This window comes from Oryzias latipes, chromosome 4 (genome assembly GCF_053564925.1).
Source record: "Oryzias latipes strain Hd-rR chromosome 4, Olatipes_Hd-rR_3.1".
Classification (NCBI taxonomy): domain Eukaryota; kingdom Metazoa; phylum Chordata; class Actinopteri; order Beloniformes; family Adrianichthyidae; genus Oryzias; species Oryzias latipes.
Genome location: NC_136240.1, coordinates 20,828,848 through 20,843,550, shown reverse-complemented (window position 1 = coordinate 20,843,550; position 14,703 = coordinate 20,828,848). Strand labels below are relative to the sequence as shown.

The window sequence follows — 14,703 nt, the reverse complement described above, 5'->3', positions numbered from 1 at the left end:
AACAAACTGAGTATTTATAAAATGTTCAATAATAAATGTCCATTAAAAATGACCTTTAAGCCATCTAGGATTTTTTTTCCATTCTGTTTGTTGCTTTCCTAATGGCATGAAAAATGGGGATGTTTTGCACCGTGAGGAAATTATTTCCCAAGCTGCAGTGTTTGTTGCTGATTCAAACACTGTTCTTGCATTAGATTCAAACCCTCATTTAACAGGGAGTCACTGTGTTCCTTTGGTGCTGAATTTCTGCCTTTGATGAAGAGTGGAGATGAAGCACAGTTTTACCTGGCAGCTAAAAGTCCTGGGAGGGCAAGTATCAAATCCCCCTTGTCTGATTTCTGAGTGAATAGAACCGGATGTGAATATTTTGGCTAGCCTCTTGGCTCAATCTCTGCATATGCTTTGGCTCCTCCTTTTCTGGGGGTTTTGGTGTTGTGGGGGGGCTTAAGTATTACAGAATTCTATATTAAACGTAATATACCTATGTAACGCATTATGATAAGTAACAAGATTACATTTGTTAATAATAATAAGTAATCTGTCAAATCATTTGGGAGTAACTTGCGCAACACTTTTGTTGATTGTTTTGTGAGCACCAAAGGCGATTCGTTTAGTTATTAATTCCGTTTGACAAATAAATGTTGGTCCTCAAGCAATGTCTTTTATGAATTTTTAAAAAAATGTTTTTTCTTCTTCTTACACTTGCTTCTCTTTCATTGTCTTATTGATGAACAGTGAAATCAAGCTGAGGCTTTTAATTTGTGCAATGGAGCTTGTGAATCTGACAAAACAGTACAATACATTTACCATTCTAAGTATTATACTTTACTAAATCAAAGGCCGTGTGCAACTTTTCTGTTTCATTTGGTTCAAGCAGAAAACATCGGGGATTTTTAAAACCAGAATAAGTAAAGTTAAATATTTGGGGCAAACAGGGTGTAATGATTAAAATACAAATGTTCTGTGATTCCAATTCTGTTTTCCCCACCCCCTGAAATGATACTTTAATTTGGCACGTTTCTTCCAAAACCCATGCTGAACCCCTGATGTCAGCAAATGTCAGACTAAGATAATTAGCCACAAGTCTTTTCTTTTTAAATTCAGTTTGGCTTGCTCATAACAAATAATATCATTTTTGAAAAGCTGGTAAAACATCGATAAAATAAACAAATCCATGCTGAGAATATAAATGACTGACAATCAAATTATGATACGTGTGATTTGCTTTCTTTTTTTTCACTATCTGTAGCTTCTGTTTCTGAACCCTCTGTTCAGAAACAGCTTTATTGGCCAAGTACAGTGCTTGTACAAGGAATTTGGTTTTCGGTGTCTTGTGCTCCCGTGCAAACCAGCAAGGTATAAAAATGTTTGAAGCACAAAAAGGATAAATAATACAAAAAGAAAAATAACATAAAGTAGATATAGGAAAAAAGAAACATAACTAAATAAAGATGACTAAAATAAAATGCAACAGCAGTTCCAATGTGGTAGTTTCTATGGTTATGTTCCGTGTTCTTCCGTGTTCTTGAGTGGTCAGGAGTCAGGAGTTCATCAGAGTGACGGCTCGGGGGAAGAAGCTGTCTTTGTGGCAAATGGTTTTCGTGAAGCCCCTTTAAAACTTTCTTGACTTTTTCATGGACTTTTATTCAATTTTAATAAAAACTATTAGCAGCATCTATCACAGCATTAATAAACTTTTAATGCTATTATTTTTTTGTATCTGAAAGTCAATTCATTTGTGGTTTCTGAACAGCATTTTGCTGTAGTATTTAACAAGTCAGGCACCAAAAATTAAAGAGAACTTTGTCCCTAAGGTAGTCAGAGCATAGGAATATGTGGAGAAAAATGTATTTTAATCAATTAGTTTATATTTACACTGTCCCATTTCTGAGGCAACAAACATGTGGAGCCACAGTCTGTTGCACTACTTTTATGTATTGGGTCTTTTTAGCTACTCAGTGGTTGAAATACTTCTATTTTCCTGAAAAGAAAGGTAGGATAGGAAAATAGGAAGATAGGAAGTTATGCTAAAAGAGGGAGGTGGACAGAGGGTATTAAGGAAATCCACCTCATTTTCAGAGTCCATGTGCACAGTCCAGGTAAACTCTTGATGTCACGAGTCTGGATGGACAAAAAGAAGAAGTTGACATGCTTTAAGAAGTGCTGTTTGCAGAGCAAAAACGATTGCATGAGCATCAACAGGCAAATGTATCTGTAAAAGGTAAAATATGCACAATATAACAAGAGAGCCACCTGATACAAAATACTTCTGCTGTAAGCGTTTGAAAAAAATCACATACAGCCAAAGATTTCTAATGTTGACTTCTTCCACGTTATTTCCTTTACACTTCAAGGTGCAAACTGTATTTTTATTTTGCGCCTCGCTCATCAGCTGATCTCCGGCAGAACTTCACCTCTACTCTCAGCTTCTCATATGCATGTGTGATAAATACATTGAAATAGGTTAGAGAAATTACAGTGACCCCACTGTGATGTATCAAGTTACCTTTCTAAAAGAGTTTATACTTCCATCCTAAGCAGCTACAGGAGCAACTTAAATCTGCAAACAAAATGCTGTTTTTTTTAGCAATACCGCAGCACGAATCATGTTGACTACAGGATACAAAGTCTTTATAGTTTGATTGCCATTTTGTTAAGGTTAACGTATTGCTTGAAGGGTCAGATAGCATCAAATTTTCACGCACAGAAGGCAGACATGTAAAAAGTTGAGGGAAGTTGCTCAGTGTGTTTTGATAACATTGACTGAAAGCGAGAGGAGCTCATGAATATTACATGGGATTCCATGACTCCATTAAGTGTAATGTATGCAACTTTGACTCAAGAAGCATGAAATAATGCAGCTTAATGCGGCTTAAAGGAGTATTTATCATGTTCATACCAGCAAGTGTGACTGAAAGCTGGAGCTGTTAAAAGATAGACAACCACACAGAGGGACTTTTTTCCATGGATATAAACCAGCAGAGGGAGTTTTTATTTTATTTTTTGCACTTTAAAAAATGAAATTTATAGGTTTGGATGAAACATTGAGACACATACTGTTTTTCAGCTCTTGACAGACATTTTTATGAAATATTTGATGTTACAAAGTCATATAATTTCTGTGTCCAGATGTTATCAACCATAAAAGTATATATTTTCATCTCTATAGTGTTATGTTGGTCTCACAGTATCTCAGTCAGTTTCTATCAGAGCAAAACAAAACAAAAAAACAGCTCAACTGCACAAACTAAGTAATTAAAGTTAATTTCACGCATCTGCAGTTTGTGATCTGCCTGACTCTGAGGCATAAATCATAATTAGTTTAGATGTTCAGATGCCCTCCAGACTTCCCAATCAGCTAGCTGCCTCTGGCCCTAATGCCATGCAGAAGTGTTCTGTAGATGCTGCAGGACCGATCATAGGGTACAGAAACTGCTCATGAAGCATTAGGGACTGGCATCAGTGTCTCACAGCCATTTATAAGAAAGTAAAAACGTATTCCTTGGAGATCTTGTTTAAATATTTAGTGAGCACAATCCCCTAATTGTGTATGCAGGACAAGACTATTTCTGTTGTCCCGGTCACAAATGACCCCCCAGTCCCATCACGTTCTTATGAGTTGATATGTAGCTTCCAGGGTTGGATTAAACCATTAAAAAAAGAACTGACTTAGAAATCTTGTATTTGCCAACAACTACAGAAATTATGTAATTTGGCACAATTATTAGGTTTGGAATTACTTGGCAATCTCTCTGTGAGTGCATATACTTTTCTTTTTTACACGGTTAATTAATTACTTATCTTCATCTGCACTTTACCTGTCCTGGCTGCCACTTAACTGTTGTGTTTATTTTCTGCACCTGAATTTTATTTTTGGTATAAAATATGTCTATATGTAATAGGAATAATAATAATAATATTAACAATGACAAATGCATATCAACAATAACTGATCAAAAGAATAACAGCTTAGTTTGTTGCTTCCAAATGATTGCTTTTCCACTGCAAAACTATTTTGATGACTGGTGTTCTGAGCTGCACACTAAAATTTGATTTGGTAGTCTCACCTTTGCACTGTGGAACAAACCACAAATGAAGACTTGACTTGTATCTCCACAGGGAACACTGTTGGAAGATTAGATGGCAGCCACCTGCTGTGGGCCATGTGTTATATATATATATATCTTTTTGTTCCCCAGACTGAGTTTCCCGCTGTTATTAAAACTGGAATGGAAGTGGAAACTCTGTTTCTGCAGTCTCCCTTTTGTCACAGAATCAAGAGCTGCAGTTTGTTCAGCACAGGCTCTTCATGCTTTCCTGTATTGATTTTAGCAAAAGTCACAATTTGTCAAAAAACTTCTCAAGCCATGAAAGCCTGAGCTGAATGGTGCTCAACCTGAAGTTAAAGACCAACAAGCATTAAAGACCCACTCCGATGAAAAATATGTTTTGGTGTTTTTTCTACATGTTTTTGACATTGGAATTTTTCTTATGAAGGAGGATATATTGGAAAAAGTTTGTAAGTGTGATGTACACGTTTCCAAGGCAGCTCCCTGCTCCGCTCTATTCTCATGCATCTGCTTATAGACGACTAACGTGTACAGTACCTCTTAATTTTTCTCGTTGGAGCTGGTATCTGGCTCAAACTGTACGGCTGGATAGCTCCGACATTGCTCACCAGTTTTGTTGCGTCCATAATGTTAGGCTGGGGTTGTAAGGGGCTGTAAGCTAGTGGGAGAGAGTGTTAACAGGTGGATGATGAGAAAGGAGGCAGGCTTACTCCACACTGACAGTCCTGCCCCCAACTCAGCGGTAAATTTATAGTTCACTAGAAAACAACACAGGTTTTTTGATTGAGGCTAATGTGACAAAGTAGTTTTCTACTTGTCACCGGTCTGTCATAACTGATCACCTTTAGACACATTGTGCATAATCACCAAATGTTTAAGACTTCTTTGATTTTTGTAATGTTTCTCACCTTCTCTTCCTGTTGCCCAAGGAACAAAATGGTGGCCAAGGCCTTTACTTCCTGTTTAATAGTTGGGCACAGGAAGTGGAAAGAATTTGGATTTCTTTGTATATACATTTTGTTGTAATGATTTCAGTTGTTTGTTTATTTATGTATGTCTTTATTTGCAGGACTTTAACTGTATTATTTACAGGAAATTTCTATCTTTTGTTATTATTTGAAATGTTTGTCTGAGTGAGTGTGTGAGCTGTGCAGCCAGAGTGTGAGACCAGAGAATAAAACCTGTTCCTGAACTTAAGAGTCATCTGCCTCCTATGTACACCAGGCCACTCTTGTCACATCACATTGTGACAGCTAAAAATGGCATAATCATAATTGAAAGACCACTGAGAATGCTTTCAAAATAGATCAAACGAGGATTGGAGCGGCTTTAATTGATAGAATAACTTTAATTTCTTGTTCTATAACTAAATCCAGTGCAGATCCCAAAAGATTTTGGAATTAAACTAGAAACGTAATGTTTTAGTAAAAACAAAGACGTCACTCAGTTTAAATATCACAGTTTTAAAAATAGTTGTCACAATTTACAAACTAACAGACCTACATTTCGTATTTACTTTTACTAATTTATGCAGATAAAATATTTTCCTTTTTTTATCCAGGCTTTATTACATCCCACGGCAGAAGAAAAAGGACTGAATGGTGCATAACTGCATGTGGATAAGTTACACATAAGGGAAGTCCAGTAATCCTGGTCATTACTCTTGCAGGCAGTGGGTTTAAAGGCCAAGTCTGCAGTGCTGACAGCGACGTACATCTTATAGAATGGTACGTCTTTCCATGTTTATTTATGACTCCATGTGCATGTACATTTTTCCAGCTGTCTGTGAGCGTACCTGTTCATTTGTTTCTTTGTTTGCCATCAGTCAGCCCAGTCTGTCACCTTTCCAGGTGTCATGTTTATGAATAAGGCTTAGTTTTTGACTAAATATATCTGGTCCAAGCAGCTTTTCCCACATCCCAGTGGATTATCCATAGGATCCAGACATATTTTTCCAGTCAGAGTGATCCTTTCGATGGACTTCTGAAATGTGCTTGTTGCTTTAGTTTATTGCTTTGGAACAAGTGACAACTAGAAAAATACTCAGCAAAGAACCTAAGAAACTGAAGTAGCAAAATTTGTGGTGGTGAAGCCGAGACCCAATTTCAATTTCAGTAAGATCTTCCTCATCTTCAGGTATGCTGGGTTGCTGGTTCTTCACTCCACACGTCACTCATCAATTAGTCCTCCTCCCTCTGAGCTAATACTAAAGTGCTCACTTTCCTCATAGCAAATCACAGTCAAATCCCTGGCTTTAAATTTATAGAAGTTTGTTTATCCGCACTCCAGACATTTTTGCTGGCTCACATCTGCCCCGTTCTCCTCCTGGCTTTTTGCTCCGGCGCAGTCTGGCCTCAGCCACCAGCAGCGTCTAAGCTCTGGGGTCTCTTTACACGTTCCAAGGTCATTCCAAGCATGCAAGATGTCTCCGGCCCAGTGCCTAATTGCCAAAATACTTCGGACTATTCCATTCACTGTTTCACTGTTAAATCTTTTGATTACACTTTCAAGATCTGTCCTTCTTGAAATGTATTTATCTTTTCTAGAACTACACAAGCTTTATCCCTTATTTTGGCTTAAAATGTTTCCACATACAAAATCTGAGACCCGATATATTATTTAGTACGTTTCTATGAAGACTCTCATTCATCCAGGTTGGTTCCATTGTAGTAGGTTTAGGGGATGTCATCTGGACTTGGTTTTAAAGTTAGAAGACGTTTCACCTCTTATCCAAGAGGCTTTGTCAATTCTGAATTAATTATTTAGTACGTTTGCTTTTTCACCAACCACAGATAGCAACAAGGGTGGGAAGCACTGAGTTGCTTAATACAATAACAAAAGCCATACAATAAGCCAATAATAAAAAACTGTGATAAAATCAATCTGCAATAGCTGATAATTTGCTTGAGAATCCAGTAGCTGAAGTGGATTCAGGTTGCAATCCTGGATTGTACCGGAAACATCTTGTCTCACGTTGCTCCATAAGTCATCAGTGTCTCCCAGCTATCTGTGGCTCATCTGAAATCTTCTCTGCTGCTCTGCACAGTCTTATCTGGAATTGCATTAATCTGTTTAAACTCAATCATTAAGATGAACATTCTGTTCCACACGGGAACACAAGGATGTAATCTGTACTAAAACGATCTCAGTGCCGGAGCGACCTTCTCTGTCTTTCTTCTTGAAGAGGTTTAGACCTAATCTGTTATGAACAATCAACAATACTTCATTGTTTACTGACTTTAATATCTACTATTTTTCTTGTTTAAACTAAAGTGTGAATGCAAACAAATAATGCATTACGCTACTTTACTCTATAAATAGTGACAAAGACATATAACCTTAAAAAACTGTATTTTGTGCAAATCTTGCAGCTTACCTGAGTGTGCCGCACCTCTATGAAAGCTGTGTTGAATAAAAAAAAAAAAGTTATCCTGACAGTCTTGACAGCTCACTTTCAGTCCTGCTTTGGTATCACACCAACCCCAGCTCCAGATCCTGACCTAAATACGGCACCTTATTCTCTCCAGGCATAAACACCTACTGTGAAATGTTTCCATGCTTTGCCTTTGGCTCTAAATTCAATCAACCTCATCTTTACTCAAACTGCAGCCACACTTGGCTGTTTTCACTTTGGACCCACGTTTCATCTTCACCTCCGGCCCCAAAGTTAGACCACTTTGCAGAAAGTCACCGGGACATCTGACCTCCAGTCAGCTCCTCCTTTTTGTCCTCTTTGAACCCCTCCCCAAAAAACATTCTTCCATTAACCCTCGTCTTCTCATGTCACAGCAAAACAGATTGAACAGCTATTGCTTCTAGTTTGTTCCTGAGCTGACTAAAACAAAAAAATACTAGAGGTAAAAATATGCATACAATGGCTAATTATCAGCAAAAAATATAAATGTTAAGAATTTTAAACAGTTTATATATCTATCTTAGGCCCTTTAAAATTGGGATTTGGGTCATCTAGACCCACTAGACAGTGCGCTGAACCTTTTTTCTTCAATGATTTGTGATCTTCACTGGTGTCCATGGATTACATGAAATCTTTCCACCTTTATCATGGTAGGGAGAACACGTCAATGTAAGGGTGGGGTCATCTAAGATAGCACAAGGGTTAAAGAAGAAATTAAATAACACATTTATAGTCCTACCTTGTTTGATGTGTAAAATGGCTGAAATTATTTGTTCATATTTGTGGACACGAATAGATTTTCAGTTTTTAGCTTTCTTACTTATTTTGGTAAAAACAAGCCTGGTAAAGGTTTGAAAAAAAAAAGGTTTGCCAACTACCCTTATTTCTTTAATGTGCCATGTTACCAGAGGAAAAAGCATTTTCAGATCATGGAATTGACTTGGAAATGCAAATTTATAATTAGTTTTTTGATTTAGACGATTAAGCCATTTTTTTTCCTTTGATCGGAACAACTACAATGCACAAGGATTACACCAATAACCTGCCAGTATAGACTTTTAAAATCTGACCTTTTTGGATTAATTTGGACTGAAAAAAGTTTAACAGTTCTTGCTTTTTACCATTCAATGAGGTAAAACATTTTTAAAATCACATTATATCTACCCTTACAAAACATTTTGTGTTGGAGCGGGGTAAAGTTACAAACAGAAGCATTTCAATAAAAATTGTTTTGATGACCTTTGAAGAAAAATTATCTGCTCAACACAAAGATATATCTTTGTGTTTATATATAAATGATCATTGCTCCTATGATCGTTTTCAAGAAAATGCCGACATGTGATCTGAGAAGATGGAATCATGTTCCTTTAAGTAGAGGAGTTTTCCAAGGAAACTTAATCTGCAAAACTAATTGTTTAACCCTTGTGCTATCCTATGACCCCACCCTTACATTGCCGTGTTCTCCCGACAAAGGTGGATAAAGGTGGAGAGGATTTCATGTAATTCATAGACACCAGTGAAGATCACAAATCATTGAAGAAAAAGTTCAGCGCACTGTCTAGTGGGTCTAGATCAGTGTTTTTCAACCAGTGTGCCGCGGCACACTAATGTGCCGTGGGAGATGGTCAAGTGTGCCGTGGGAAATTGCCCTCATTAACTGATCTAAAAACATTTTCCATCTCCAGGATTTCAGCTCTTTGTTCATCCTTACAAATCCTGATAAAACACTTAGAAATTAGGAATATGAAAGATCGTAAAATACTTTTTTTCTTTGTGTGTATTTGATTCTATTAAAGACATGATTTGATAAGAATGACGGTACCGCGATTTAGCCGCAACTTCAGCTGTTTTAGGAAAAGCCCTGCAACTTTAAATGTCTCCACCAATCATTCTTGGATTCTTAATCACATGTCATCAGTCTGACCAATCAGAAGTGGTTAAAGTCCTCACTTCTTTGTTCTTAATTTTGCTAATAAAGTCGCTCAGTTCTAACAAAAATACCAGCTAAAGCTCGTCTTTAGCAGTGCAGCTTTCCACAGAATCCTGTGTCAGACCGTGGAACAAGTGAACAAAACAATGAAGCTCAGAGACGCTAGTCTTTTTGCGGTCGGCGGATTATTGAACTACATCTCCCATAATGCATTGGGTTAAAAGTGACAGCGTGAGCGTCTCGGCGCACAACGAGTCTCTCTTAACGTCTTGAAACCACAACGAACACAAATCAAACAGTTTTTACATCTTCTAACTCAACTTTTATTACATCTTTTAGAAAAAAACAGCTGCAGCATCCAGCTTTTTCTGCCACAATTATCACAAAAATGCAGGTGAGATTGTGGAGGGACTGTAGATCAGTAAAGACTATGAGTTTCTCCTCTTTTTTTGTTTTTATTTTTGAATGCTGGTGTGCCGCGGGATTTTTGTCAAGGTTAAAGTGTGCCTTGGCTCAAAAAACGTTGAAAAACACTGGTCTAGATGACCCAACTCCCAATGTTAAAGTGCCTAGGATAGCACAAGGGTTAAGCTTAGTGTGAGTTGGTAAAGTAAACTACCACAGATGCTGAGGCAATTAGTTCAACGTCTTGGCTGTGTCCAGATCTCATGCAGTTTTACTGGTAAACATCTCACTTTTTTATGAGAGCTTGCAGCACTCGGCATCTTCAATCATTCACAAAAATTTTGCTCACACAAAAAGATGAAGCCAGCTTGATCCACAGATTGTAGTCAAGGACAGTTAAGATACATCTTTACTGAGTCACGTGCAAAACTCTAGCTATGGACCTTTGTGGACAGGATTCGTCTGAAGAAACAGATTGTCTATATACCTCTCATATGGTTTCAGTCACCTCAAAATAAGTAAATGTTGACTTCAGGTTTGAAGCTAAATTATCTTGGGTTTAATAATAAAAACAATTAAATGAGTTACAAGAAATGAAAAACATGCACATATGTTTTATAATGCTTCTCTTACAGTTTTTATCAGCACATTTGACATAATTTTAAGTTTTCGGGGACAGAGATTTGATTTTATCAAACTACGCAGAGACAGATCAGTACCTGAGCAAAATAAATCTGCAGAGTTAAAAAAGAATGGATTCAGTGTAAAGCATTTTATTTTCATTTCAACATGTAAAATACAGAGGGAAAGAACGTGGTGTAGCACTACAAGTTATCGGACCAACCGCGTAACAAGGGCAGATGTAGTCAGAGAAATTGTCATTTAGGAAAAAAAGGAATTTCTGATTGTGAGGCTGTGAGGCTAATACTGATACTCAAGTCTTTTCCATTCTGTTCTCATATGGCTCTGGCATCTTACATTTTACAGATTTTTCCTCCAAAAATTACTTTTTTTTTTAGATTCAATCCAAATAGATATTATTGGTTATTATTTTCAATTTTTTTAAACGTATTTTCTGTAGACAAGTTACTAAAGTGACTTTAAAATCTTGCAAAGGACAACTCGCTGTACATTTTTACATCTTGAAAGATAAAACCAGCCCCAATGTCCAATCTGGATCATATAGAGTCACACAAATCTGACAGGTTTGTCTTTCAAATCTACATTATATACAACAAAGTAATAATAAAACAAGAGATGAAGTCAGCAGTTATGTTTTGTAAAGAAATATTTGATCATTCTGTCAGTCAAGCTTCCAACTAAATAAAAAACTCCTGGCTTTTGCTGGGAATGCTTGGAGAGTCTGTTTGACTGCTGAATGGGAACTCATGGCAGTCTTCCCCCTGTGCTGCTTTATCTTCTCGGTTCTGGTACGTTTCTCTTCTGCTGCAGAGAAATCTCACCATGATCGCCAAAGCAGACACAGTTGCAAAAATGCCCACTGCAATCACACCTGTAAACCACAGATATGGATACATTTACTGAACAAAATACATCCACAAAACACATTGATATATGTTCATCACATGTTTGTTGGTGCAGATGTTCAGAATCCTGCAGGACTGCAGCATTATTTTCCTGGCTCATGGTCAGTGCAGTGACAGCTCAGTATACCTGCAGCCTCCTGTCGCTGCTTACTATAATCAAAGCCACCACAGTTCGGTACGCATCATCAAATTCTGTACCTGGAAATCTGAATTAACAAGATGAAAGGAAACATTGGACGCTATTCTGCTGAGCACAGATTAAGCACATCCTAAAAAAAAGCACCTGAACATAAATCAGAGGAAGTTGCTAATTCAGCTCAACCTGCAGCGCAAGCAAGAAAATAAGCAACAAAAAGAAAAACATGTAATTATTCTATGTTATTAAAAGAGACTTGACAATAATTTAATTCTTACAAATGGAATCAAGCTGTAACTGGCTAACTAACAAGAGAGATGGGAGGATTGTCCCATTTATCACTGATGAAGTCAGCAGAAACCATGTTAGCTGCACTTTGGTGACAAAATCCTCAGAGGAATCCCTTGTTGACTTTGTAGCCATTCTTTTAGCTTGAATATACATTTACAGCTAAAATTATCAAAAGGAAATACAGCACGGTTTAATGTTGTAATCTTTGTCAGCTGCTTTACTGGCTTATGCATGGCTTAGATTTAGTGTTATATCACTGAAAAACAGTGTTTCCTCATTTATTGGTTTGATAGCATATTCTGCAGTTATCTAAGATTCTTCTTGACATTTTGAGATGTTTGTTGACAAACTTAGACAAATAAAAGTGTGACATGCAATTTTAATGTGGTTATACTATTTTTTTTTTTCTTAAGATAGCGGTGCGTACGGACGCAGCGGCTTCTCTCTCTCCAGTCTAAACGGCATTTTTTTATTTTTGTAAGTCGGAATGTTTTTGTTTTTGTAAGTTTCCATCGCACAGTTCGAAAGCTATCCGGACATAGCCGTGAGTTTCTGCTCAACATTGAGCGTACCACGGATTTGCAGCTGGTGCTGTAATTTAATGTAATACAATGAAGGACAATATACAGTCACTTTATTTTTCTCTTCTCTTAGTCAACTCATTTTTTTCGTCTTATTGTATTTTATTTTGTATTTTGAAGTTAGATTCCCTGTTTAGACTGGAGCTGAGAGAAACTGAATTTAAATTTCAATGTACCGGTATGTGAAAACATTATCGATATGGAATGAATAAAATTTACTTTGACTTTACTTACTTTGCATTGATCTTTTCAACCTTGCTCACTATGATCCTAAATTCTCTTTTTCAAGCTTTGTTTATAATACGTACAGTATTTTTTGTAGTGTTTTTATACATAAGCCTGGTGGTGGGATTTTTTTTTCCTGTTTGCATCTTAGATTCTCATATTAAGCTCTTATATTCTTCATCCTTTCCAGATAGTGGATCACTGTGATAGGTTCTTGTCCCAACTGTTTGCATAGTAAAGAAACAGGTTTAACACAGAAATAAAGAACACCAAAAAATGAATTTGAGAAGCAAACAAGAAAACACAAAGATTCAAACAAAAAGAAGCAGAGTAACAAAACCTCAAGTCAGAAAAATCCGATCACTGCAAGATCATTAGTCGCTTAATGAAACATAAATGCAACAGCAGCAGAAATAAACAAATTGGCTCAAAGTAGCAAAAGAATTAAAGGAATCTGGAAGACATGCCATAAATCAAGATAAGGAGCCAGGAAAGTTGTTCCCCTGTTCTTAAAAATCCACAAAAAAGAAGGGGGTTGGGCCACTTGTATAGACCTGGGTTGTTCGTCTGACGGCCATACCCATCACAAATAGCTGGCAGTGGCACACCATGATAGGCTTGAAATATTTTGAGGAAAACTGCATGTCAGCAGTCAAACATGACAAAGTAAACTTAATTTTCTTCTTTCCTTTTGTCTGAAATAAATACATAAACAGACTACATTTAATAATTCCTGTTGATGTGACAGTATTACCTCCAATCAGAGCTGAATCAGTCCTGATGGCGTTGACTAAACGCTGACCTGGATCCACTGATCCAGGAAGGTCTGGAGACAAAAGAAAAATAGGCAGACTTAAAAAAGGACTTTAGAAAAACATGTTTCCCATGATAACAATCTGGAGGCACACACAGCTTGTTAAGGTCTCTGCTTCAGCTTTGAAAACTTCCTGAAAGCTGGCTAAATAATCTCATTTGTCTCTGCTGTCACTTTGCTTCCTAACACAGTATTGATCCTAAAGGAACTCCTGATGAACAGCCATTGGAATAATGTAAGTTTACAAAGAAGCATTGTTGAATTGATTGAATTCCCTCAACTCAGGGAAAAGATGGGATGTTTGTCCAATGATCTATACGACAGAATGGGATGAAGGGGCTGAGTGGGCTTTTTGTACCTGATAAAGACTGCGTTGTTTCCGCTGCATAGGAATCAAGCGGAGAGGAGGAGGCACAGCTCGATCGTTCCAGGGGTTCGGTGACAACAACACGGCTGTCAGGACGGAGCAGAGCCGCTTTGAGGGGACTGATGGAGTTAAATCGAACACTTGACAGACAGCCTGTGAAGCTGAGAGAGGCCAAGTCTGGATCACCTCCATCAAACTCTAAATGCAAGCAGAACAAAGGAGACTCATATGTTTGCAAAGCAAACCACATAGGCTACAACAACAAAATACAAACATGACTAATATACACATTTAAAAGGGTTTTTGATGGGAATGTATTCAATTCAATTCAATTCTTCCACAACATTTTAGCCTGTTACGAACCTGAGCATTTTAAGATTAAAATTTACTTTAACTTGACTCGTTTTAATTTTCCTGCCAATGTTTTATTTGATAGGAAAATTACGTTTTTCCAGAAAATTTGTTCCAATTAGAATAAGGGGAAAAGACTGACGCCACAGTAACCTTACTTATGATAATCAGAGAACAAATATAAATATAATTAAACTAAACTATAAATTAAATGCTAAAGTATGGTTTGGTTTACAATTCTTACATAGGTATTGTTTTAGGGTTGAAAAAATACAAATGTGTAGTTTTTGAGGATGTCCTGCAAACAAAAGATTACGGTGGCCCTGAAGTGCAAATCACATCAACAAATCACTCAACACAAAAACATTTTTAAGAACCCTATGACAATTAAAAAATCTAAATAAATATTTAAAAAAACAGCATTACATTTTAGAAAACAAATTGAAATTCCAGAAACCAAAACACAAAATACAAAAAAATGTCCATGATTTCAACTGAAAGCTCTTTGACATGAAGAGGATATCGTCATTTGCTTTTTTTAATTATTGTGATCTTTTAATTGTTTTTGTGT

At 36.9% G+C, this 14,703-nt stretch overlaps 1 protein-coding gene across 7 annotated transcripts in view; it reads right to left on the bottom strand.

Annotated features, from left to right (window-relative positions):
- Nucleotides 1-10,577: 10,577 nt before the first annotated feature.
- Nucleotides 10,578-14,703, bottom strand: part of LOC105357257 (contactin-associated protein-like 4) — a 137,580-nt gene continuing 133,454 nt past the window's right edge. For all 7 annotated transcript variants that reach the window (XM_078946058.1, XM_078946056.1, XM_078946060.1 and 4 more), the window contains 3 exons: nt 13,773-13,979; nt 13,355-13,426; nt 10,578-11,333 (listed from right to left, as the gene is read on the bottom strand). In XM_078946058.1, the coding sequence (XP_078802184.1) occupies nt 11,140-11,333; nt 13,355-13,426; nt 13,773-13,979 (473 nt within the window). In that variant the 3' untranslated portion in view covers nt 10,578-11,139. The remainder of the gene's footprint in view (nt 11,334-13,354; nt 13,427-13,772; nt 13,980-14,703) is intronic.